Below are 20,580 nucleotides of genomic sequence, written 5' to 3'. Positions count from 1 at the left end.
GCCAAGTGCATACGTATATAAATATACCAGGTACATCTCACTGAATACCTAGTCTTTGCCACCTGTGGTACACACCGATGTTTCTATTTAATGTCATTTAAAAATGCAGGTGGTAACTCACTGCATTGATTTTATGACTCTGCTCCTGGGTTAAGGCCTGCAGGGTGGAAAACGCCGGCTGAGGCGCTCAGCTCTGAAGGATTGAAGGCGATAATGTGTGTAAAAGCTCGATGTACACACGGGTCATGAGCACCTGGATTGTTTTCTTATCAACGATCGGCGCTTTGAGGCAGAGTTGGATTTCCGGAGTGAGAATTCACCTGCTCTTCCTCCCTCCCTCCCTGCTGCCTAATTCCCTGTCGCTCTACCAGCCCTTTCTCGTTAGCCTGTGTCACATGTGCCCGGGCTGGCAGCGAGCCAAGCCCTCCTGGCTTGCAGAGAGGTTTCCCCAAAACATGAGGACTTTCGGGCCTACGTCCCGGTTAAATGCAGTGTGGTTGCAATTTCAGAATAAGAAAACCTGTTTTTATGAGCTCTCGGATCCGTTGTGCTGTCCCCCTCCCCCGCTGTCCCCTGTTGACGCCACATTGGTGCTGCAGGGGCCTTGGGGGAGGGGACACCACACTGTGTGCACGAAGTGTGGTTTTTAAAGGAAGCAAACATACAAGACGCGCAGCTGGCTTTGTAGAAGGTGTCCCCCCCCAAAATGTGTGCACACTCTAACAGCTCATAGCTCAATGGATGTTCCTTTCTTTTCAGATGTAACCCATTGGGTTTAATAATTATCCAAAGGGTGAATTACATTTGGGGGGACACCCTGTCTTTATAGGAGCAAGCAGCCCGAGGTGCATGGCCCCAGGAATCTGCTGTCTTTGTGCTCTACTCGCTGCCGGCGTCTGTCAGATGTGGGTCTGAGTCATAGCTCTCATCCTGCGTGCTGTGTGATGCTGAGCAAGTTTCTAAACACCTCTCAGTCTCAGTTTCCTTCTCTATAAAATAGGTATAACAGAGGTGCCTACTTCACTCACTTGCCAAGATAGTTAAATTAGTGATGTGAACTGCTTAGCTTGCTCCTGGTCACACAATAAGCACACCGTACTTCAGCTGTAATCATGATCCTGGGCTGATGGCTAGGCCCTGGATTTTGAAATGAAAGAATATGCCGTTAGGTTCTATTCCTTGCCAACTATGTTTCCATTTCTCTCTTATTCTTAACTAGAGGCCTGGTGTGTGAAATTCGGGCACTGGGGAGGGGGTCCTTCAGCCCGGCCTGCACCCTCTCGCAGTCCAGGAGCCCTAGGGGGATGCCCAACTGATAGGGAGCGGGCCTACGCCATCAGCCGGACATCCTTAGTGCTGCCATGGCGGCGAAGAGGCTCCCACCACTGCTGCTGCACTCACCAGCCATGAGCCCAGCTTCTGGCTGAGCGGTGCTCCCTCTGTGGGAGCACACTGACCACCAGGGGGCAGCTCCTGCGTTGAGTGTCTGCCCCCTGGTGGTCAGTACATGTCATAGCGACCCGTCATTCCTCTGTTCAATCGATTTGCATATTAGCCTTTTATTATATAGGATTATATAGGATAAGCACATGTAACTCCCTCAGCTAGTGGGGGGATCTCACATCTCAGAAGCCAATTCGATTCTCCGTCTCTCTCTCTCTCTCTCTCTCTCTCTCTCTCTCTCTCTCTCACGCACACGCGCGTGCCATTTAGGATCTTATGGTGATAGTTTTTATTTTGAAGGCTGCTGAGTAGACATTTGAACACTGGGAAGCATTGCTGGTGAAATCCCCAAAGTTGGTTTGCGGTTAGACCTCATTCCTTGTAAAGAATGGTGTTTAGCCACGGTGGTTGGAGACAGATGCTCAACCTTTGCCCTTTCAAGGGGCATAAGTTACTCATATTTTAAAATCAATGTCCTTTAGTATATCTCTCTTGTCCAAGACACTCTAGGTATGTGTTGTATGCTAATACTTTTCAAATTCCACATGATGGTTCTTATAAAAACTACCTGATGTCAGGTGAGCAGAGGAGCAGACAGCAGCCAGAAGTGAATTCAGGCAGGTCAGCACTGCTCTTATGTGGAGAGTGGTGGAAGTTTATCAAAGGCCTGTGGAAGGTGTTCTTGGCATCTCTGTGTGTTTTTTTTTTTTCTTTAGGTGACTTTTGCCCCCTAATTCTAATTGTGAAATAACTTTGGACTGATAGAAGAGTTGCAAGAATACAAAGGATTCCTGCCTGCCCTTTACCCATATTCCACAAACACTAACATTTCATCTCCTTTGTTTTATGACACTTTCCCTCTACATATACAAAGTGTACAGAGATGACGTTCCTTTGCTCCCTGTGATACTTCAGTATTTCTTTTTTTTTTTTTTTTTTTTTTTTTTTTTTTTCATTTTATTTTTTTTTTTTTTTTATTTTTTTTTTAATTTATTTATTTATTTATTTATTTATTTTTTACATATTTTCTTGATTTTTTTTTTATTGCCCCCCTCCCTCCCTCCCACACATCCCCTCCCTCCCCATAGTTTTATGTCCATTGGTTGTACTTATATGCATTTATACAAGTCCTTCGGTTGATCTATTATCTCCCCCTGATATCCCTACCCTCCCCACTGTAATTTGACAGTCTGCCTGTTGCTTTACTTTCTCTATATCTGTCTCTTGGTTCATCAGTTTATAAAGATCTTTATCATCCACCGATGTGTGAGGTCATGTGGTGTTTCTCTTTCGTTGATTGGCTTATTTCACTCAGCATGATGCTCTCCAATTCCATCCAGGTTGCTGCAAATGATGAGAATTCCTTCTTCTTTATGGCAGCATAGTATTCCATTGTGTAGATGTACCATAGTTTTTGGATCCAATCATCTGCTGACGGGCACCTAGGCTGTTTCCAAATTCTGGCTATTGTAGATTGTGCTGCTATGAACATAGGGGTGCATATATCCTTTCTGATTGGTGTTTCTAGTTTCTTGGGATATATTCCTAGAAGTGGGATTACTGGGTCAAATGGGAGTTCCATTTTCAGTTTTTTGAGGAAACTCCACACTGTTCTCCACAGTGGTTGCACCAGTCTGCATTCCCACCAGCAGTGCACGAGAGTTCCTTTTTCTCCGCAACCTCGCCAACACTTGTCGTTTGTTGATTTGTTGATGTTGGCCATTCTGACAGGTGTGAGATGGTACCGCATTGTTGTTTTGATTTGCACCTCTCGGATACTTAGTGACTTTGAGCATGTTTTCATGTGCCTTTTGGCCTTCCTTCTGTCTTCTTTTGAAAATATTCTGTTTAGGTCCATTGCCCATTTTTTAATTGGATCATTCATCTTCCTTTTATTTAGTTGTATAAGCTGTCTGTAAATGTTGGAGATTAAACCTTTATCAGTGGTAATATTTGCAAATATGATCTCCCACACCGTGGGCTTTCTTGTTGTTTTATTGATGGTTTCTTTTGCTGTAAAAAAGCTTTTTATTTTGAAGTAGTCCCATTTGTTTATTTTCTCTTTAGCTTCCATTGCCCTAGGGGCAGTATCAGTGAAGAAGTTATTTTGGCATACGTCTGAGATTTTGCTACCTGTGGATGCTTCTAGTATTTTTATGGTTTCCCGTCTGATGTTTAAGTCCTGTATCCATTTTGAGTTTATCCTTGTGAATGGTGTAAGTTGGTGATCTAGTTTCATTCTTTTGCATGTGTCTTTCCAATTTTCCCAACACCATTTATTGAAGAGACTGTCTTGACTCCATTGTATATTCGTGCCTCCTTTGTCAAATATTAATTGAGCATAGTGATTTGGGTTGATATCTGGGTTCTCAATTCTATTCCATTGATCTATTTGTCTGTTCTTGTGCCAGTACCAGGCTGTTTTGAGAACAGTGGCTTTGTAGTATAGTTTGAAGTCTGGTATTGAGATCCCTCCTACTTTACTCTTCTTTCTCAGAATCGCTGTGGCTATTCGGGGTCTTTTATTGTTCCAAATGAACTTTTGGAGAGTTCTTTCTAGGTCAGTGAAATATGTCGTTGGTATTTTAATGGGGAGTGCATTGAACCTATAGATTGCTTTAGGAAGTATGGACATTTTGATGATGTTGATCCTACCAATCCATGAACATGGTATGTTCTTCCATCTCCTTACATCTTCCTCTATCTCTTTTTTCAGTGTCGTGTAGTTTTCCGCAAATAGGTCCTTTATTTCTTTAGTTAAATTTATTCCTAGGTATCTTAATTTTTTTGGTGCGATGGTGAATGGAATTGCTTTTTTAGCCTCTGTTTCTATAGTTTCACTATTGGTGTATAGAAATGCCATGGATTTCTTGGCATTAATTTTATATCCTGCTACGTTGCCAAATTCATTTATTAAGTCAATTAGTTTTTTAATGGAGTCTTTTGGGTTTTTTATGTACAATATCATGTCATCTGCAAATAAGGATAACTTTACTTCTTCTTTTCCAATTTGGATGCCTTTTATTTCCTCCTCTTGTCTAATTGCAATGGCTAGTACTTCCAGAACTATGTCAAACAGGAGTGGCGAGAGTGGGCATCCCTGTCTTGTTCCTGTTCTTAGAGGGAATGGTTTTAGTTTTTGCCCATTGAGTATAATGTTGGCTGTGGGTTTATCATATATAGCTTTTATTATGTTGAGGTATGATCCTTGTACTCCCACTTTTTTAAGAGTTTTTAACAGGAAAGGGTGTTGGATTTTGTCAAATGCTTTTTCTGCGTCAATTGATATGACTATATAATTTTTATCTTTCAATTTGTTTATGTGATGTATCACGTTTATTGATTTGCGGATATTGTACCATCCTTGCATTCCTGGAATAAATCCTACTTGGTCATGGTGTATGATCTTTGTGATGTTCTTCTGGAGTCGATTTGCTAGAATTTTGTTGAGGATTTTGGCATCTATGTTCATGAGGGATATTGGCCTGTAATTTTCTTTCATTGAGTTGTCTTTATCTGGTTTTGGTATTAGGGTGATGTTGGCTTCATAGAAGGAGTTCGGAAGTGTTCCTTCCTCTTGGATTTTTTGGAATAGTCTGAGGAGGATAGGTTTTAGTTCTTCCTTGAATGTTTGGTAAAACTCTCCTGTGAAGCCATCTGGCCCTGGGCTTTTGTTTGCTGGAAGCTTTTTGATGACGGTTTCAATTTCTTCCCACGTCACTGGTCTATTGAGATTTTTAGATTCTTCCTGATTGAGTTTTGGCAGTTTGTATTTTTCTAGGAATATGTCCATTTCCTCCAGGTTGTTTAGTTTGTTGGAATAGAGTTGTTCGTAGTATTTTGTAACAATCTGTTGTATTTCGGTGGGGTCTGTTGTTATTTCACCTCTTTCATTTCTGATTTTGTTTATTTGGGTCCTCTCTCTTTGTTTCTTGGTTAGCCTGGCTAGAGGTCCATCAATCTTGTTTATCCTTTCGAAGAACCAGCTCTTGGTTTTGTTGATCTTATGTATTGTTTCTTTGGTCTCTATGTCATTTATCTGTGCTCTGATTTTTGTTATTTCCTTCCTTCTGCTTACACTGGGCTTTTCTTGTTGCTCTTTTTCTAACTCTTTGAGTTGTAGAGTTAGTTCATCTGTTACCATTTTTTCTAGTTTTTTGCAATAGGCTTGTAAGGATATGAACTTCCCTCTCAAAACTGCTTTTGCTGTGTCCCATAGATTTTGGATTGTTGTGTTTTCATTGTCATTTGTTGCCAGGATGTTTTTAATTTCTTCCTTGATTTCTCTGATAACCCAGTCCTTGTTTAATAGCATGTTGTTTAGTCTCCATGTATTTGATTTCTTTGGATTATTTTTATTGTAATTAATTTCCAGTTTTATGCCACTATGGTCTGAGAAGATGCTTGATATGATTTCTATCTTCTTGAATTTGAATAGACTCTGCCTATGTCCCAAAATGTGGTCTATCTTTGAGAATGTCCCATGTGCACTTGAGAAGAATGTATATTCTGTGGCTTTGGGGTGGAATGTTCTAAAGATGTCAATTAATTCCATCTGGTCTAGTGAGTCGTTTAGGATTGATATTTCTTTGCTGCTTTTTTGTTTAGATGATTTGTCGAAGGGTGACAGTGGGGTATTAAAATCTCCTACTATGATTGTATTGCTATTAATCTCTCCCTTAATGTCCTCCAGCAGTTTTTTTATGTATTTGGGTGCTCCTGTATTGGGTGCATATATATTTACCAGGGTTATTTCTTCTTGTTGGATTGTACCCTTTAGTATTATGAAGTGACCTTCATTATCTCTTGTTATGTCCTTCACTCTGAGATCTAATTTGTCAGATATAAGTATTGCTACCCCAGCTTTTCTTTCCTTTCCATTTGCCTGGAAAACTTTTTTCCATCCCTTCACCCTCAGTCTGTGTGCATCTTTTTTTCTGAGGTGGGTTTCTTGTAGGCAACAGATGTAAGGGTCTTGTTTTCTTATCCAATCTGACACCCTATGTCTTTTGATTGGAGCATTTAATCCATTTACATTTAAGGTTATTATTGATAGGTACTCATTTGATGGCATTTTTATTCTATACCCATGTTCCTTCTTCAATTCCTATTTCTTTATTTTTACAGTAGACCCTTTAGCATTTCTTGCATTGCTGGTTTGGTGGAGATAAATTCCTTCAGTCTTTTTTTGTCTGTGAAGCTCCTGATTTCCCCTTCAATTTTGATTGATAGTCTTGCTGGGTACAGTATTCTTGGATTCAAACCCTTCCTTTGCATGACTTTGTATATTTCATCCCATTCCCTTCTGGCCTGATATGTTTCTGTTGAGAAATCAGTTGCTAGTCTGATGGGGGTTCCTTTGTAAGTAACTTTCTGTCTCTCTCTGGCTGCTTTTAAGATTCTTACTTTGTCGTTGTTGTTTGCCACTTTAATTATAATGTGCCTTGGCGTCTGTCTTCTGGGATTCATTTTGCTTGGGACTCTGCGAGCATCTTGGATTTGTGTGGGTTTTTTCTTCTCTATCTCAGGAAAGTTTTCTGTCATTATTTCTTGAAATACTTTTTCCACGTCTACCTCAGTTTCCTTTCCTTCTGGAACCCCTATTATTCGAATATTATTTTGTTTTGTAATGTCCCAAAGCTCCCGTAGGCTCTTCTCCTGCTTTTTAATCTTTTTTTCTAGAAGCTGCTCTAATTGGGTATTTTTTTCCATCTTGTCTTCTAGCTCACTGATGCGGTCTTCCGCTTCATCTAGTCTACTCTTGATGCTTTCTATTGAGTTCTTCATGGTAGCGATGTCATTTTTCATTTCTTCTTGGTTCTTCCTCAATTCCTGATGGTTCTTCCTCATTTCTTCTTGGTTATTGTCAAATTTCTCTTCCATTCTTTTTAGCCAACCAATAATCATTATTCTGAACTCTTGCTCTGGTAGGCTGCTTGCCTCTGGCTCGTTTACTTCCTTTTCTGGTGATGCCTGCTTTTCTTTCATTTGTGGGGTGTTTCTTTGTCTTCCCATGGTATCTCTTTTCAGGATGTCTGGTTATGTGGTGTTCTTTCTCTTGCGTTAATTTATAGGTGCAAAATACAACACTACCATGTACAACACGAGAGGCACTTAACAGGAATGTATTTACAATATTAATAACCTCTAATAAAGGTAACCCCTAGCGATAGGCAAATTAGGGTATAGGAGAGAAGGAAGGAAGGAAGGTAAAAATAAAATAAAGAAAAATTAAAAAAAAAAAAAGTCAAAGAAGAAATAAAGTAATGACAAAATGAAGTTAGAAAACAGGGAGAAAAAGAAGAGAGAGAGAGAAAGAGAGAGAGAGAGAGAGAGAGAGAGAGAGAGAGAGAGAGAGAAGAAGCAAACTAAAAAAATGGGAAACAAACTATATATATGTGGAGAAAATTGCCATAGATCAACCACTGAGCCCAGCCAATGCCGGTAACAATACTTGGAGATTAATACAAACTACAATACAATATCCACTATTATTAAGTAAGGTTATGATATACAGAAGTCAAAGAAACAAACAAAAACAGAGGATTTAAAAAAAATTACAAAGCAACAATAACAACACTGGAATAAGCATAACAATTTCACTGAAAAGCACCAATATTCACAATAATCAACCTTCACTCAAACAATGAGAAAAGGATAGAAAGTAGAACCGTTTTTTTTTTTGTGTTTTTTTTAACTAGTTAATATAGTGCAGAGAGTGATATTTATACACTTGTATCAGGGGTTGGAACTTAGATCTATGAGTATAGTGAGAGCTTTAGCAGGGGGTATACAGAAAGAATAGAGGAAAAACTAAAGCCGGAAAGGGATAGGATAAACTGGAGACTAAAAGGTTAAAGTTTAGTAAGAGAGTGATGGGGTAAAGGTCGAATTGAGATAGGGTTGAATGATGCTATAGTAGAGATTAAAATAGAATGAAGGTTACTCCCAATGTAAAATAAAGACGAAGTAAAATGGTACTGGGGAGGAAAAGAAAAAGAAAAAAAAATTGCAAAATAGCAGTAGTAATAGTGAAGATAGAGATTGAAAAATGTAATAATTGAAAAGGTAAAATCAAGTAAGGAAAAAAGAAAAAAAATCGTTTCTGAAGTAAAAGATGTAAAAAATGAAAATTAAATAAAAAATGTAAAAAATGAAAATAAAATAAAGAATAGTATAATTAGCATAAAATTGTCCAGTAGAGTTCAATCACTTCCTCTGTTATTGTATTTGGTATGCCTGGTTCTTGGATCAGAGAGTCTTGCAGTTCCCAGCTTTCCACTGCACCTCAGTTTTGTAAGGTAGTCCTTAATTTTAGGCAGGCTATATCTTAGTTATTTGTGTCCATTTATTTATTTTTGATTAATTAAAAGAAAAAGAAAAAGAAAAAAGAAAAAAAAAAAAAAAAAAAAAGGCAGTTTGTAGTTCAGCCCTTAGGTGTCAGTGTTACTGGTTTGACCTCCCAGACTTTGGTTGCTCTGGCCCTCTTTCTCTCTGGGGGCGGGCCCTCGCAGCTCTCCCGGGCTACAATATAGGCGGGGCCACGGCCGCTCTGGGGGCGGGGCCTCGCGGCGCTCCGGGCCGCGGTGCTCTGGGCCGCTCTGGGGCCGGGGCCTCACAGCGCTCCTGGTGGCGCGCTCAGGGCCGCTCTGGGGGCGGGGCCTCGCGGCGCTCCGGGCCGCGGTGCTCTGGGCCGCACTGGGGCCGGGCCTCGCGGCGCTCCTGGTGGCGCGCTCAGGGCCGCTCTGGGGGCGGGGCCTCGCTGGAGCAATGGCGCTATCGCAGCCTGAACTCTCAGCCTAGCCACGCAAACTCTGACCTTTCTGTGGGTGGTTGAAGAGCTTCCTTGAATCCACCCGCTTGCTCCGATCGGGGCGCCACAGGTGCTCGATGGACTCCTCGGCTGTGGGTTTTCCAGGCCTCAGAGAAGCTGCTCCCTTCCTGGTAGGGTGGCGCCGCCTTTGCGCTGAGCCCGGAGCTCCGGGAGAAGTCGGGAGTGCTGGCCGCTTGGTCAGGAAAAATTGTCCAGCGGACACTTCCTTACCTTCCTAGAGTGATCCGCTGCCCCTTAGCTGCTAATCAACATTCCCTGAGCGACTCAGATGTTGCTTCTATCTGTTTTGGGACCGGGGTCAGAACAAGTCCGTCTGTTCGGTCGCCATCTTCAAGCTCCGCCCCCTCCCTACTTCAGTATTTCTTTTTGTTTTTTTTTAAAGATCATTTTGTTGATCTTTAGAGAGAGAAGAAGGGAGAGGGAGAGAGAGAAAGAGGAGAGAGAGAGGAGAGAGAGAAACATCAAAGTGATAGTAAAACATCAATAGGCTGCCTCCTGCACACCCCCTACCAGAGATTGAGCCCTCAACCCAGGCCTGTACCCTGACAGGAAATAGAACCAGCAGCCTTTTGGTGCACAAGATGATGCCCAGCCGTCTGAGCCACACCAGCCAGGGCCTTCAGCATCTCTTAAAAGGCAAGGGCATTCTCTTACATAACCACACCACAGTGATAAAAATCAGGAGTGTGGCGTTTTGGCTCAGGACTCAGCACAGAACCACACGTTGAATTATAATTGTCTGAGCTCTTCAACCTCCTTTAAGCTGGACCAGTTTCTCAGTCTCTGTCTTTTGTGACCTTGACATTTTTAACAATGTCCCCTCTTTTGGTTTTTGATGATGTTTCTCTTAAGCTCATTCTATCAGGAGGTGTATGAGGTCCATTTGACCCATTCTTGGTGATGTTAGCGTTGGTTCCTTAGTCAAGGCTTCTCCACTGCGCAGATATATTTTCACGTGGGGAGGTACTTGGAGATTGTTCATTATTTCCATGATGGTGGCCAAATGGAGGTAATTTTTTTCTTTAAATATTAAAATTGGACCTGCCTGTTATAGTAAATTAGAAAAATAGACAAAGGGGAAGAATAAACATCTCTCCAAGGACAAAGTCTTACTTCAGTGCATTTGTTTTCTTCTTCCAGTCTTTCTCTGAGCATCATTTTGCATGTAGTTGTAGTCATATCAGGCATATTTTGAATTCTATCTTTTAAAACTTAACATTAAAAAAAGCATTTGTTTTCATCGCACAGTCTTTGGAAACATCAGTTAAATGGGCCTATTATCCTGTCTAGTGGCTTCCTCTAAATAGCCATTCCTCCACTGGTGGACACTTAGGCTGTTTACCACTCTTGTCTCCTCCGAGTAGGACCATGTGAGTCATATCTGTGTCAGACCTCCGCTCATTTCCTCAGGACATATTCCCAAAAGTGGAATTACCCAGTCAGGGGGCATAAATACTGCTAAGATAATTGGTAAACTGTGCCAAGTAGCTTTCCAAAAGAATTGCACTAGTTCAGGCTTTTGCCAGCACTGTGTGACAGACAGTTGAGCTCCATATTTTAAGAGATTCACTAATGGCATTTCTCAACATTTTAATTTTATCAACATTTTTTTTTACTGATTTCAGACAGGAAGGGAGAGGGAGAGATTAAAAACATCAATGATGAGAGAGAATCATTGCTCTGCTGCCTCCTGCATGCCCCCCACTGGGGATCGAGCCCACAACCTGAGCATGTGCCCTTGACCAGGAATTAAACCGTGAACTCCTGGTTCGTAGGTTGACACTCAACCACTGAGCCATGCCGGCCAAGCTCAGCTTTCTTGTGTTTTAACACTGTAACCCACCAGTCAAGATTTGCGTTGAGATTAATTTCCTGTTATTTTGAATTATGAAAGCATAGGTATTTATTTCCCAAAATAAATTACAGTGTAATGGAGCACATTAGTCTTTTCAGGCTCTCACTCGCTGCTCCCAGCTTTGGGTTCGCTCTGGGAGTTAGGAGCATGGCTGTGTCTAGGGCAGGTCGATGGCGGGGTTGGGATATTTCACCTACAGCAGTGACCCTTTAATACTGATTTCTGATGCCGAGACCCTTTAATACAGTTCCTCAAGTTGTGGTGACTCCCAACCATAAAGTTATTTTCATTGCTACTTCATAACTGTCATTTTGCTACTATTAATGAATCATCATGTAAATATCTGTGTTTTCTGTTGGTCTTAGGCGACCCTTCTAGTGGTTCTCAACCTATGGGTCAAGATACCTGGGTTCATAGCAGTAGCAAAATGACAGTTATGAGTAGCAACGAAAATAATTTTATGGCCGAAACTAGTTTGGCTCAGTGGATAGAGCGTTGGCCTGCAGCCAGAAAGGTCCCAGGTTCGATTCCGGTCAAGGGCATGTACCTTGGTTGCGGGCACATCCCCAGTAGGAGGTGTGCAAGAGGCAGCTGACCGATGTTTCTAACTCTCTTCCTCTCTGTAAAAAAATCAATAAAATACATTTTTTTAAAAAGAAAAGAAAATAATTTTATGGTTGGGGTCACCACCACACGAGGAACTGTATTAAAGGGTCGAGGCATTAGAAAGGTTGAGAACCACTGACCTACAGAGTCCTAAGAGGGAATGTGTTTGCTATCTTCAGGGTGTGATAAGCTAGGGAATGGTGAGGGAGGGAGAGGAATTTGAACTCTCCAATGATGGGAGCTACCCAAGGTGAAGAGGTAGGTGGAGGACTGGGACTTCTGTGTATGAGCATGGTGAGTTCCCCCACTCCCTGGGCCCCACTAGGTTGAGCAGCTTCAGGAGAGTGTGAGTCCTTGGCTCTGGGGAGCTACCTGGAGGCTGGAATGTGAAGGATGTTGGGAGGAGAACTGTACTGGGGAACCAACCAGCTCAACTAAAGCCGGGGGCTGCAAGGGATGTCCTGGCCTTCCGGTCCCCTTACTAGCAAAAGGGCTGGGGCTGTAGGGAAATAGGCGAGTTACTAGCCGAATGTCCTCTTATTGGTGGGTAATTGTCACCACGAGACCGAGATAACCAATAAGAACAGGCAAGGTGAAACCTGGGTAACTAGCAGGCACATAGTAAATCAAACCCTTGATATTCCATCTGTCTCTTCCTTATTACAATGGATCTGAAGTCTAATGCATGGCTTAATGCCTTTGATACTTTGAAATATCCCAACTGGAGCAGCTATTAATATTTCCTTCCAGTTAAAGCTTCTGTTCCAGTTGATAATCAAAATCTGTTTGCATGTGTGCTAGAAAACACAGAGTGACAGTGCCTTAAGAAGATCAGTTATTCACTGATGTAGAAGCCTGGAAAAGGGGTCCCAGGGCCAGGATATCACCTGGACCCAGGCGTCTTCTGTCTTGCTACTTCACACCTTTAGCAAGTTCCTTCTCCTCCTCATCCTAGCTGGACTGACAGGAAGGAGGAGGGGACCAAGAAGACTTATACCAGATGTCTGTTAGGGACCGTTCCTAAAAGTCCCTATAGCACTTCGGCTTACATTCTCTGGGCTGAAATTTAGTCCCATAGCCACATTAGCTGCAAGGGAAACCGGGAGGTGTGGCTTTTAACGTGGGTGGCCACGGGTCCAGAGAAAGAGCTTCAGAAGGTGTAATGACGTCATAGGGGTCCTGTGAATAGATTTGCCAAATGCCACAATCAGAACTGACTTTGGAAATCACGTTGAGCTCCTTCGTTTATGGAGGAAGAAGACACTGATACTCAGAGAAGGAGAGAGGACTTGGCCAAGGCCACACAGCCTGCAGACACCCAAGGCAGCACCACATTTGGGCTTCCCGGCTCTTTCCACCAAACCCCCAGCTCTGACTTCTCAGCCAGCTCACGTTCTCTGACCTTGGGTTCAGGTCATCTGTCTTCAACCTTGTTCCTGGATCCCCTTACCGCCAACTTCTTAAGATTCTCGACTTTTTAGATTCTCATATTTCAAAACTATTTTGAGCAAAATGTGGGTGTAACACTACATCAAACTAGTTTCTTCACAGCCCCCAGCCTAAGAAGGGTATTTTTTTTCCCCTGGTGACAAAGCCAAAAAGGTCAAGTCCCCCCGCCACCCTTTTTCCTAAATGTTGAACTTAAATCTTCCTCCTTTAGCAAGCTGCTGTTACACAATTGAATAGTCTGGCTTCATGATCTGCTCTGAATAATGAATCTCTGAGGACAGACAGCCTGCCTGGCTATAGAGACCGTGAGGGTGCTGGCGCGCGCCCCAGCGATCTAGAGCTTTTTAAAGCCGAGGGTGTAATGGGACAAGCACTGTCCCCCCCGATTACTTTCCAAAATTGTCTGGCTCTTTATCCTTTTAGTCTGGGGGTGCCGGTGGGTGAGCTTACAAGGAAGGAGAGGAGCTTGTGTGAGCTGTGTGTTAGAGCGAGAGGGTGGTGGAAAGAGGCACGGACTTCTGTACGAGGTCTGATTAACAGCAGCTCTGGGCTAATGGCCCCAGGACCCTGATACTCGGGGCAGACCCCCGGTGCTCTGGGCTGGCAGGAAGCAGACAGCTAGTGGAAGTCTCTGCTGGGACCCTCCTTGCCATGGGATTCTGGAAGAGGAGGGCTTCTCCTGGCGGTGTCGATGGGAAGGAGGTGCCCAGGTCCAGGGAGCGTGGGTTGAGAGAAGCAGACCACCTCCTCTGGGCAGGACCTAGGAGACCTCAGCTCTGGTCCTAGCTCTACTGCATACCTACTGTGTGACCTGGACGAGTAATTTGGCCTCTCTGAGCCCCAGTTTCCTCTCTGCAGGAGGAGGCCAGTGCCCACTCATGGAGCCGGGAGAGCAGGTGCTGCCTGGCCTCTGGCCGGGTCGCTGTGCAGAGGGGTTTTGTCCCCGGTTTTTTGATGCTGAGCGTGTGTACGTGCATGCGTCTTCCTGCCTGATGTGCTGTTTTGCCTGATTGCAGCCTGGACCCTGGAGAGGAAGAGGTGGTGCCCATTTTACTGTTGTCCTTGCTCGGTCTCTGATTACCTCGCTAATGGCACTACTACAGATAATTACGATCATTATGTACTTCTGTATGCCAAGCATTATGTTAGGTTCTCTGCCTCAGACAGACCCTCACCTTAGCAGGCAGCTACAGGGACAGCCAGGAGGGCCGCCCTGGCCTCCCTCCCTTAAGGCAGGTGTCAGCATTTCCCCCTCTGCTCTATGGTGGGGAAGTGACCCGGGAGGTATAGTGACATCGGAGATGGTCTTGCTCTGAAGGATGGCGCCCGAGTCTGAACCCGGGTCAGACTCCAGAAGCAGTGCTCTGACCAGGTGTTGAACCCTGGGGTGTGTAGGGGACCCCGAGGGGAGCAGATGAGAGTGGGCTGCTAGGCTGGAAGGGCCCAGATTTGGACAGACCCCTGTGAGGAGGACACTGCAGAGAGTCTGGAAGATGAGAGAACCCAGTTTCCTGGGCCCCATTGCCTCCCGCCTTGGTGGAGGTGGAGTGAGGGCTCCTGTGACGGAGACCCGGGGGCCGCTGGACTCTGAAGAGAGCTCTGTACTCTGCTGGGGGGAAGGGGCTTGCAGATGGAGGGGCCTGGTGTTCTGAGTGAGGTGCTACGGTGACAGGGGCTGGGGGCACTCTGATGGGGGGCGGGCACTGGCTCTCCGATGGAAGTGGGACCTTTGGGGGCCTGTATTCCCCAGCAGAGCAGCAAAGGGAGGTCATCCTTCCCAAGCTTTGCTTTGCTCTGTGCTGGGGGAATGGCTTATGGGTCTCCGCCCAGCCCACGGGGCAGCTCTGCCCTAACACAAATCCTGTTAAAGCTGTGGGCCCAGGAGCAGAAGGAAAGCAATTGTTGCAGCCCATCAGGAGTTTGCATGGTGAACAGAGGGGATTTTTTCTCTCTCTCTTCTACTTCTAAAGGGAACGACTTAGAATGTAAAGAGCCCGCCCAGCCCAGGAGCAGTTGGGAAGTTGGCACGGCCCTCTCCCCTGGGGGCTGGACAAAGCAGAGGGTCTGTGCATCGTTAACACTGTTTTTGTTGCCGTAGTTATTGTTGTTATCAAGGTTTGTGGGTTGTGGCGTAAGAAATCTGCAGGATGGCACTGGGCGCTGCATCTGAAGGAAAGAAGGGAGCGTGCACATTGCAAAGGTTAAAATAGACTGAAGGGGAGGAGAAAGGAGAATGTTAAGTGGCTGGAGCAGCATCCCCTGGGGCTTAGCGGAGGGAGGCCTGGGCGGCCCTCCTGGCTGCCCCTGCAGTTGCCTGCTAAGGTGAGGGTCTGTCTGAGGCAGACACAGGCTTTTCGTCCTCCCCAATCTCAGGTGCTAAGTAAGCCTTCAGGTCTCCCCTGGAACTGGCTCTAGGCCTGTTTTCCCCTGTCACTCCCAAATCTCCAGACCCTGCCTCTCCTCTCACCCCAGCTCTTGCACTGGGGCGAGCTGTCTCTTCCCAGCACTCGCTTCCGGCTCAGCTACTGAGATAATCTCAGATTGTCCTGGGACTCAGCCATGGACTTTGCCTGTGGATCAATCACCGCTTTTCTGTGTGTCTCCTCTTGGGTCTGTGTTGACAGAGCACTTCCCACCTTTTCCTTTGGACTGTCCTTCCCTCTCTGGGCTTCTCCCTCTGAACCTCAACTCCAGACTTACTCCCCGGCCTGTCTGGGGTGCCTTATTGTCCACAGGTCCATGCCTGAGCTCATTATCACCTTCCTCAGCATCAGACAAAAGCCCCTGCTGCTTCTCAGTTCTTCCATTTTTGGCTCTTGTTCTGCTCCTAGCCCAGAATCCTTGGGGTCATCTTAGCCTCTTCTCTCTTCCTTCCTTGCTTACATAGGAATGGTCATTGAGTTCTGTTGTTTCTCCCTAAGGCTCTTGGATTGACCCTTTTCTTTCCACATGGGCAGCCACCCAGCTGGTCCCTCCACCTCCAGACTCCTAGTTGCTGCCCAGTCTGAGGTCAATGCCAAATGCAGTTCTCTAGGAGCCAGGCTTTCAAGACCCGCAGCCTGGCTCCACCTGCCCTCTCCCACCGCGCTCCCACTGAGGCCCTCACCGGCAGTGCTGTGGTCACTGGCTGTGCTGTGATCAGCCCGGTGTCAGTGGTCCCTTCCAGGTCTCCTGAGAGCTGCCACGGACTCACCATGTCACGTGCTTCTAGCGGTGATCTCTGCATAGACCAGGATGGTAACCAGTGTGCCTTGTCGTGTTTATTATTCGGGATGCACAGTTCCCGTGGCTTCCAAGGGGCCAGGTGCTGTTCTGGGCCCAGTCCTCCAGAACTAGCTCTAGTCTAGGGGACAGGGTAGGGATGGGGACAGACCCTCTATAAAGACCGGCTATGGGCAATACCCGTGTCAGCCCCAGTGTCATGCCCAGTGTCAGTGTTCAAGCAGAGGCAGTTTGCTCGGTGTTCCCTGGTTGAGCTTAAGTTCTCTGCTGTGTGAGGGTGAGCACTGGGTCAGAGGTTTTGGTGGCTGGCCTGGCCTGGGGGGTGGTTTATTTACTCTGGGGGTGGCCGATGTTTAGAGGACCTGAGGGACCCACTGGGTTTTACAGGAAGGAAGCTGTGGGTATGCCTTGAGACTCGGATCTTGTGGTTTCTGTTGTAGACACGGCTGTTGCTATGGCCCATCTACACCACCGTGCTGCCTGGGCAGGTGGACACTGTCTGACCCTCCCCGCTCCCCCCTTTTTCAAAGCACAGATGCCTGCCAATTTCAAGAGGGCTGGTCCACAGGTTAGAATCCCCAGGCCCTGGGCAAAGGTAGTTGTTTTTCTTCACTGCAGATTATCTGAGGATTAAAATCAGAGCTCCTGTGTGTTTTTCCAACAGATTTTTATTTTATTTTCCCTTCAGTCATGTGCATTGAGCTATGAACTCTTTAGTCTGAAGTCCATTAGTTCTCTGGGAGCAGTAAACTAAATAGCGTGTAACAGTAAAGTGGAATTAACTTTTGGTGAGCTCTCAAGGTGGGCTGCCTACGGGCAGTGGTCTGTAGCCTGTCCACAGCTCCGGCAGGGCAGGATGAGGGAGCGATCACTCCTCAACTCCTCCTCGTGGATGGTTTTACCCCGGGGGGAGAAGGAACCTGGAAACCTAATGGCAGGTTATATTTAGAAACACTAGAACGTGGCTACATTTCTGTCTTCTGTTCTGCTGAGGTAGAAATTTGTATTACATATTAGGGTAAAGACGCTATTGGAGTGCTTTATGATTTATAAAGTATGTTCGATAAGTTATCCCATTTTATTCTTACAGCAGTCCCAGGAGGGAGGTATTATTATCTCCATGTCAGATGTGAGAGGCATTAAGCCTCTGGAAGGTTGAGGGATGTTGCTTAGACATCTTAGCTATTGAGTGGTAGAGCGCAGACTCAACTCAAGACTTGTGGCTGTAAAGAGGCAGTGGACTGAGAGGGCATGGGATCAAAGAGAGACTGGGGTTCGGGTCCTGGCTCTGCTTTTACATTAGCTGTGTAACCTTGGCTAGACAATGCACCTGATCGATATGATTAAGCATATCAGATAATCTACAGTTGGTTCTTTTTATTGACCACATTCCTCCATATTTCTCAGTCCTTGCTCCATTCTGGGCTGGTTGCTCTGGGCAGGATCCTTGGTTTCCTAGATTCCATGTATTTATCATTTTTTATTTGCATCTTTTTTTGGTAGAGCATGAGTTCTAGTAGCTTCCTGAGAAAGGGTGTGTTGGTGGTAGCTCATGCACATCTGAGATCTTAAGTCTGAGTAAATTTGTATTCACCATTGACACTTTGGCTGGTTATCAAATTCCAGTTGGAAACCACATTACTTGCTAATTGCAATTTGCATTCCAGTGTGCTGATGACCAGTCTTAGGCCAATTCTGACTCCTGGTCTTTTATATGTGGTGTGTATTTTTTCTTTGAAACACGAATCTGCTCTTTGTCAGCAGTGTTCTGAATGTTTGCAGAGATGTATTTTGGTGAGAGTTCATTTTATTCTTGATGCGGGGCCCTCTCAACTGAAAGCTCACATCCTTCAATTCTGGGGTATTTTCTCAAATTATTTCTTTGATAATTTCTTGTCCTCTGTTTTCTTCTTTTTCTGGAGTTCCTTTAATGTGGCTGTTTGTGCTTTAATTTGGCTGTTTTTAGTCTTCGTTTCATCTTTCCATTGGTTTGATTCTGTCCCTTTTATGTTAAGGGCTTTCCTCAGATATCTGACGAACCTTGTTATCTGTGCGTATTGAAGAGCAAGGCACCAGGACATGATCAGAGGCTGAGTATGGGGAGGGGGTGGAGGGCACTTGTTTACTGAGGGGACCTCACAGTAGGTATTTGAGTGGGAATTCAGCTGTTCCAAGGGAGGATCTCCAAGTCACTGTCTTTGGATTGCTTTTCTTATGCTTCTCAGTTTCCCCCAGAGAACAATTCTCTAATCTCTTGCCTGGGGGGAGTAAGACTGGCAGCATTCTGGAAAAGGGGTGCTAGGGGATGAGGCTCATGCAGATGGTTGATCTCAAGGTTTAATTCAAGACTTCCTTTAATCTCCTGTTTTCTCTCAGGGCCACACTTTCACCCTCTGCCTGGTGTCTCCCAGCAGAGCTTTCCTTCTTTTTAGTAACCAGGTAGTAACCCCTGTGCCTTCTGCCAACTAGGCAAGGGGCTGTTGGCCAGCTGTGTGGGCTGCTGAGGGGATCTGTGTGTGACTGCTTCTTTTTCATGTGTTTCACACACACACACACACACACACACACACACACACACCACACCATACCACACCACACCACACATTGTTTTCATCTTACACATGCCCGTGGAGGCGCCTGGTACCTCCAGGGCCCAAGGTTTTCAGCCTTCTTGGGGACAATCTGCTCATTTTTGTTGTCTTGTTTCCACTGGCTGAGTAGGGCAAGCAGAAACCCCCTCGCCATCCTTCCCCATCCTGAACATCAGAGGTGATCTTATTTCTCCGTGGATTTGTGTTTCGGGGCTTCAGAGTGGGATGGAGTTTTCTCATTGCTCCAGTGTGCGATGCAGTGTAGAACGTAGACGCTGACCTCCCAGAGGGAGGTCTTGATTGAGGGGGTGGCCAGTACGTCCATGCACACGCTCGTGTTGTATGCAGTCTGTGCGGCGTTAGGGCAGTGCACAGAGAAGAGTGTGACTTGGAGACTGAGAGTGGACGGGGAAGTGTCTCGGGGTATGTGGTGACTTGGAGAGGGGGTGAGGGGAAGGGCAGCTCCAGTCTCCTGAGAAGGGTAGGTGTGCCCTCATCCCTGTGAAGTGAAAGATGCTTTAGGCAGCAGGCCTGTGGGCACCTGTTCTTCCTCAGGCCTGGCCGGGACCCAGGGCTCACCCTCCGTGTCTCCTTCACTTGCAGGTTGTCCTGCCTGGATGGCTGTCCTCCACCAAGGTCTCCTCACTCATCGAGAGGATCTCTGACCCCAAGGACTTGAAAAAACTTCTCAGGACCCGGAATAACGTATTGGTGCTTTACTCCAAATCTGGTGAGTGCCCCTTCTGGGGTCACCTGGTGGGGATGGCTTGTGACAGGAAGGGAATGAGAGGGGGTGCAGGTGGGAGACAGAGAGACACCATGTGTGTCGGCTTTCCTCAGGAGACGGCAGAGGCCCCGCGGGGCATTAGTTCTGCTGATGTGGGATCCCTGAGTGGTCGTTCACTCCCTTTCTCTAAGTGTTTCTTAGGAAAAGCCTCAGGAGAGGGCGTGAGTGGGAAGGAGGACAGAGGACTGTGGACACTGGGGATGGGCATACTGGCTTCCTGGACAGGCATGGGCCTGCTCTGCCAGGGCAGGCTCCTCCGGGGCTGTTGATGAACAGCCTGGGCCGGCCCGTTGCCAGCTGAACTGGTCCCAGGCGTGGGGACATGCACCCAGGCTGGCAGCTCTGACCCGGCCTGGCCCCCATCTGTCCTGCTCTGGGATTGGAGCACAGGCTGCGTTTGGACTGGGCTCAGGGCGGCTTCGGCGGGGGCGGGAGCAGCAGCTTGCCTCCTCTGACCTTGGAGCTGGCGAGGGCACAGTGGATGGAGGGAGGTCTGCCCGGCTGTTGGCTGTGACTTTGAACATCAGACTGTTGATTATATTCCAGCACAGTTAAGTGTTTTCACTGCACCCGAGGATGCCAAGTTTTCCGTGCCCTGGAGAAGCAACAGCCAGTGGCTGGGCCAGTTCCGGGCACAGCTCTCCCTGCACCTCATCCTTGACACTCATTGGCACCGGGGCTGATGGATGTTTTGGACGAGTGTCCCTCCTGGAGCCCGCACCCTCCAAGCACCCTGGCACATGCTGCTCCTTGTCCTTCTGCAGGCCTGGCAGACGCTCCCTTCGGGGTGGTT

General features: G+C 46.1%; 1 protein-coding gene across 1 annotated transcript in view; it reads left to right on the top strand.

Moving 5' to 3' along the window:
• PDIA5 (protein disulfide isomerase family A member 5) overlaps positions 1-20,580 on the top strand; it is a 95,690-nt gene that overhangs the window by 9,338 nt on the left and 65,772 nt on the right. The window contains exon 2 of the mRNA XM_084871652.1: positions 19,604-19,730. Within this exon, the coding sequence (XP_084727778.1) occupies positions 19,604-19,730 (127 nt within the window). The remainder of the gene's footprint in view (positions 1-19,603; positions 19,731-20,580) is intronic.

This window comes from Pipistrellus hanaki (genome assembly GCF_964339955.1).
Source record: "Pipistrellus hanaki genome assembly, chromosome: 2".
Classification (NCBI taxonomy): domain Eukaryota; kingdom Metazoa; phylum Chordata; class Mammalia; order Chiroptera; family Vespertilionidae; genus Pipistrellus; species Pipistrellus hanaki.
The sequence above is the reverse complement of the archived record's forward strand: the minus strand, read 5'-3'. Positions and strand labels throughout refer to the sequence as shown.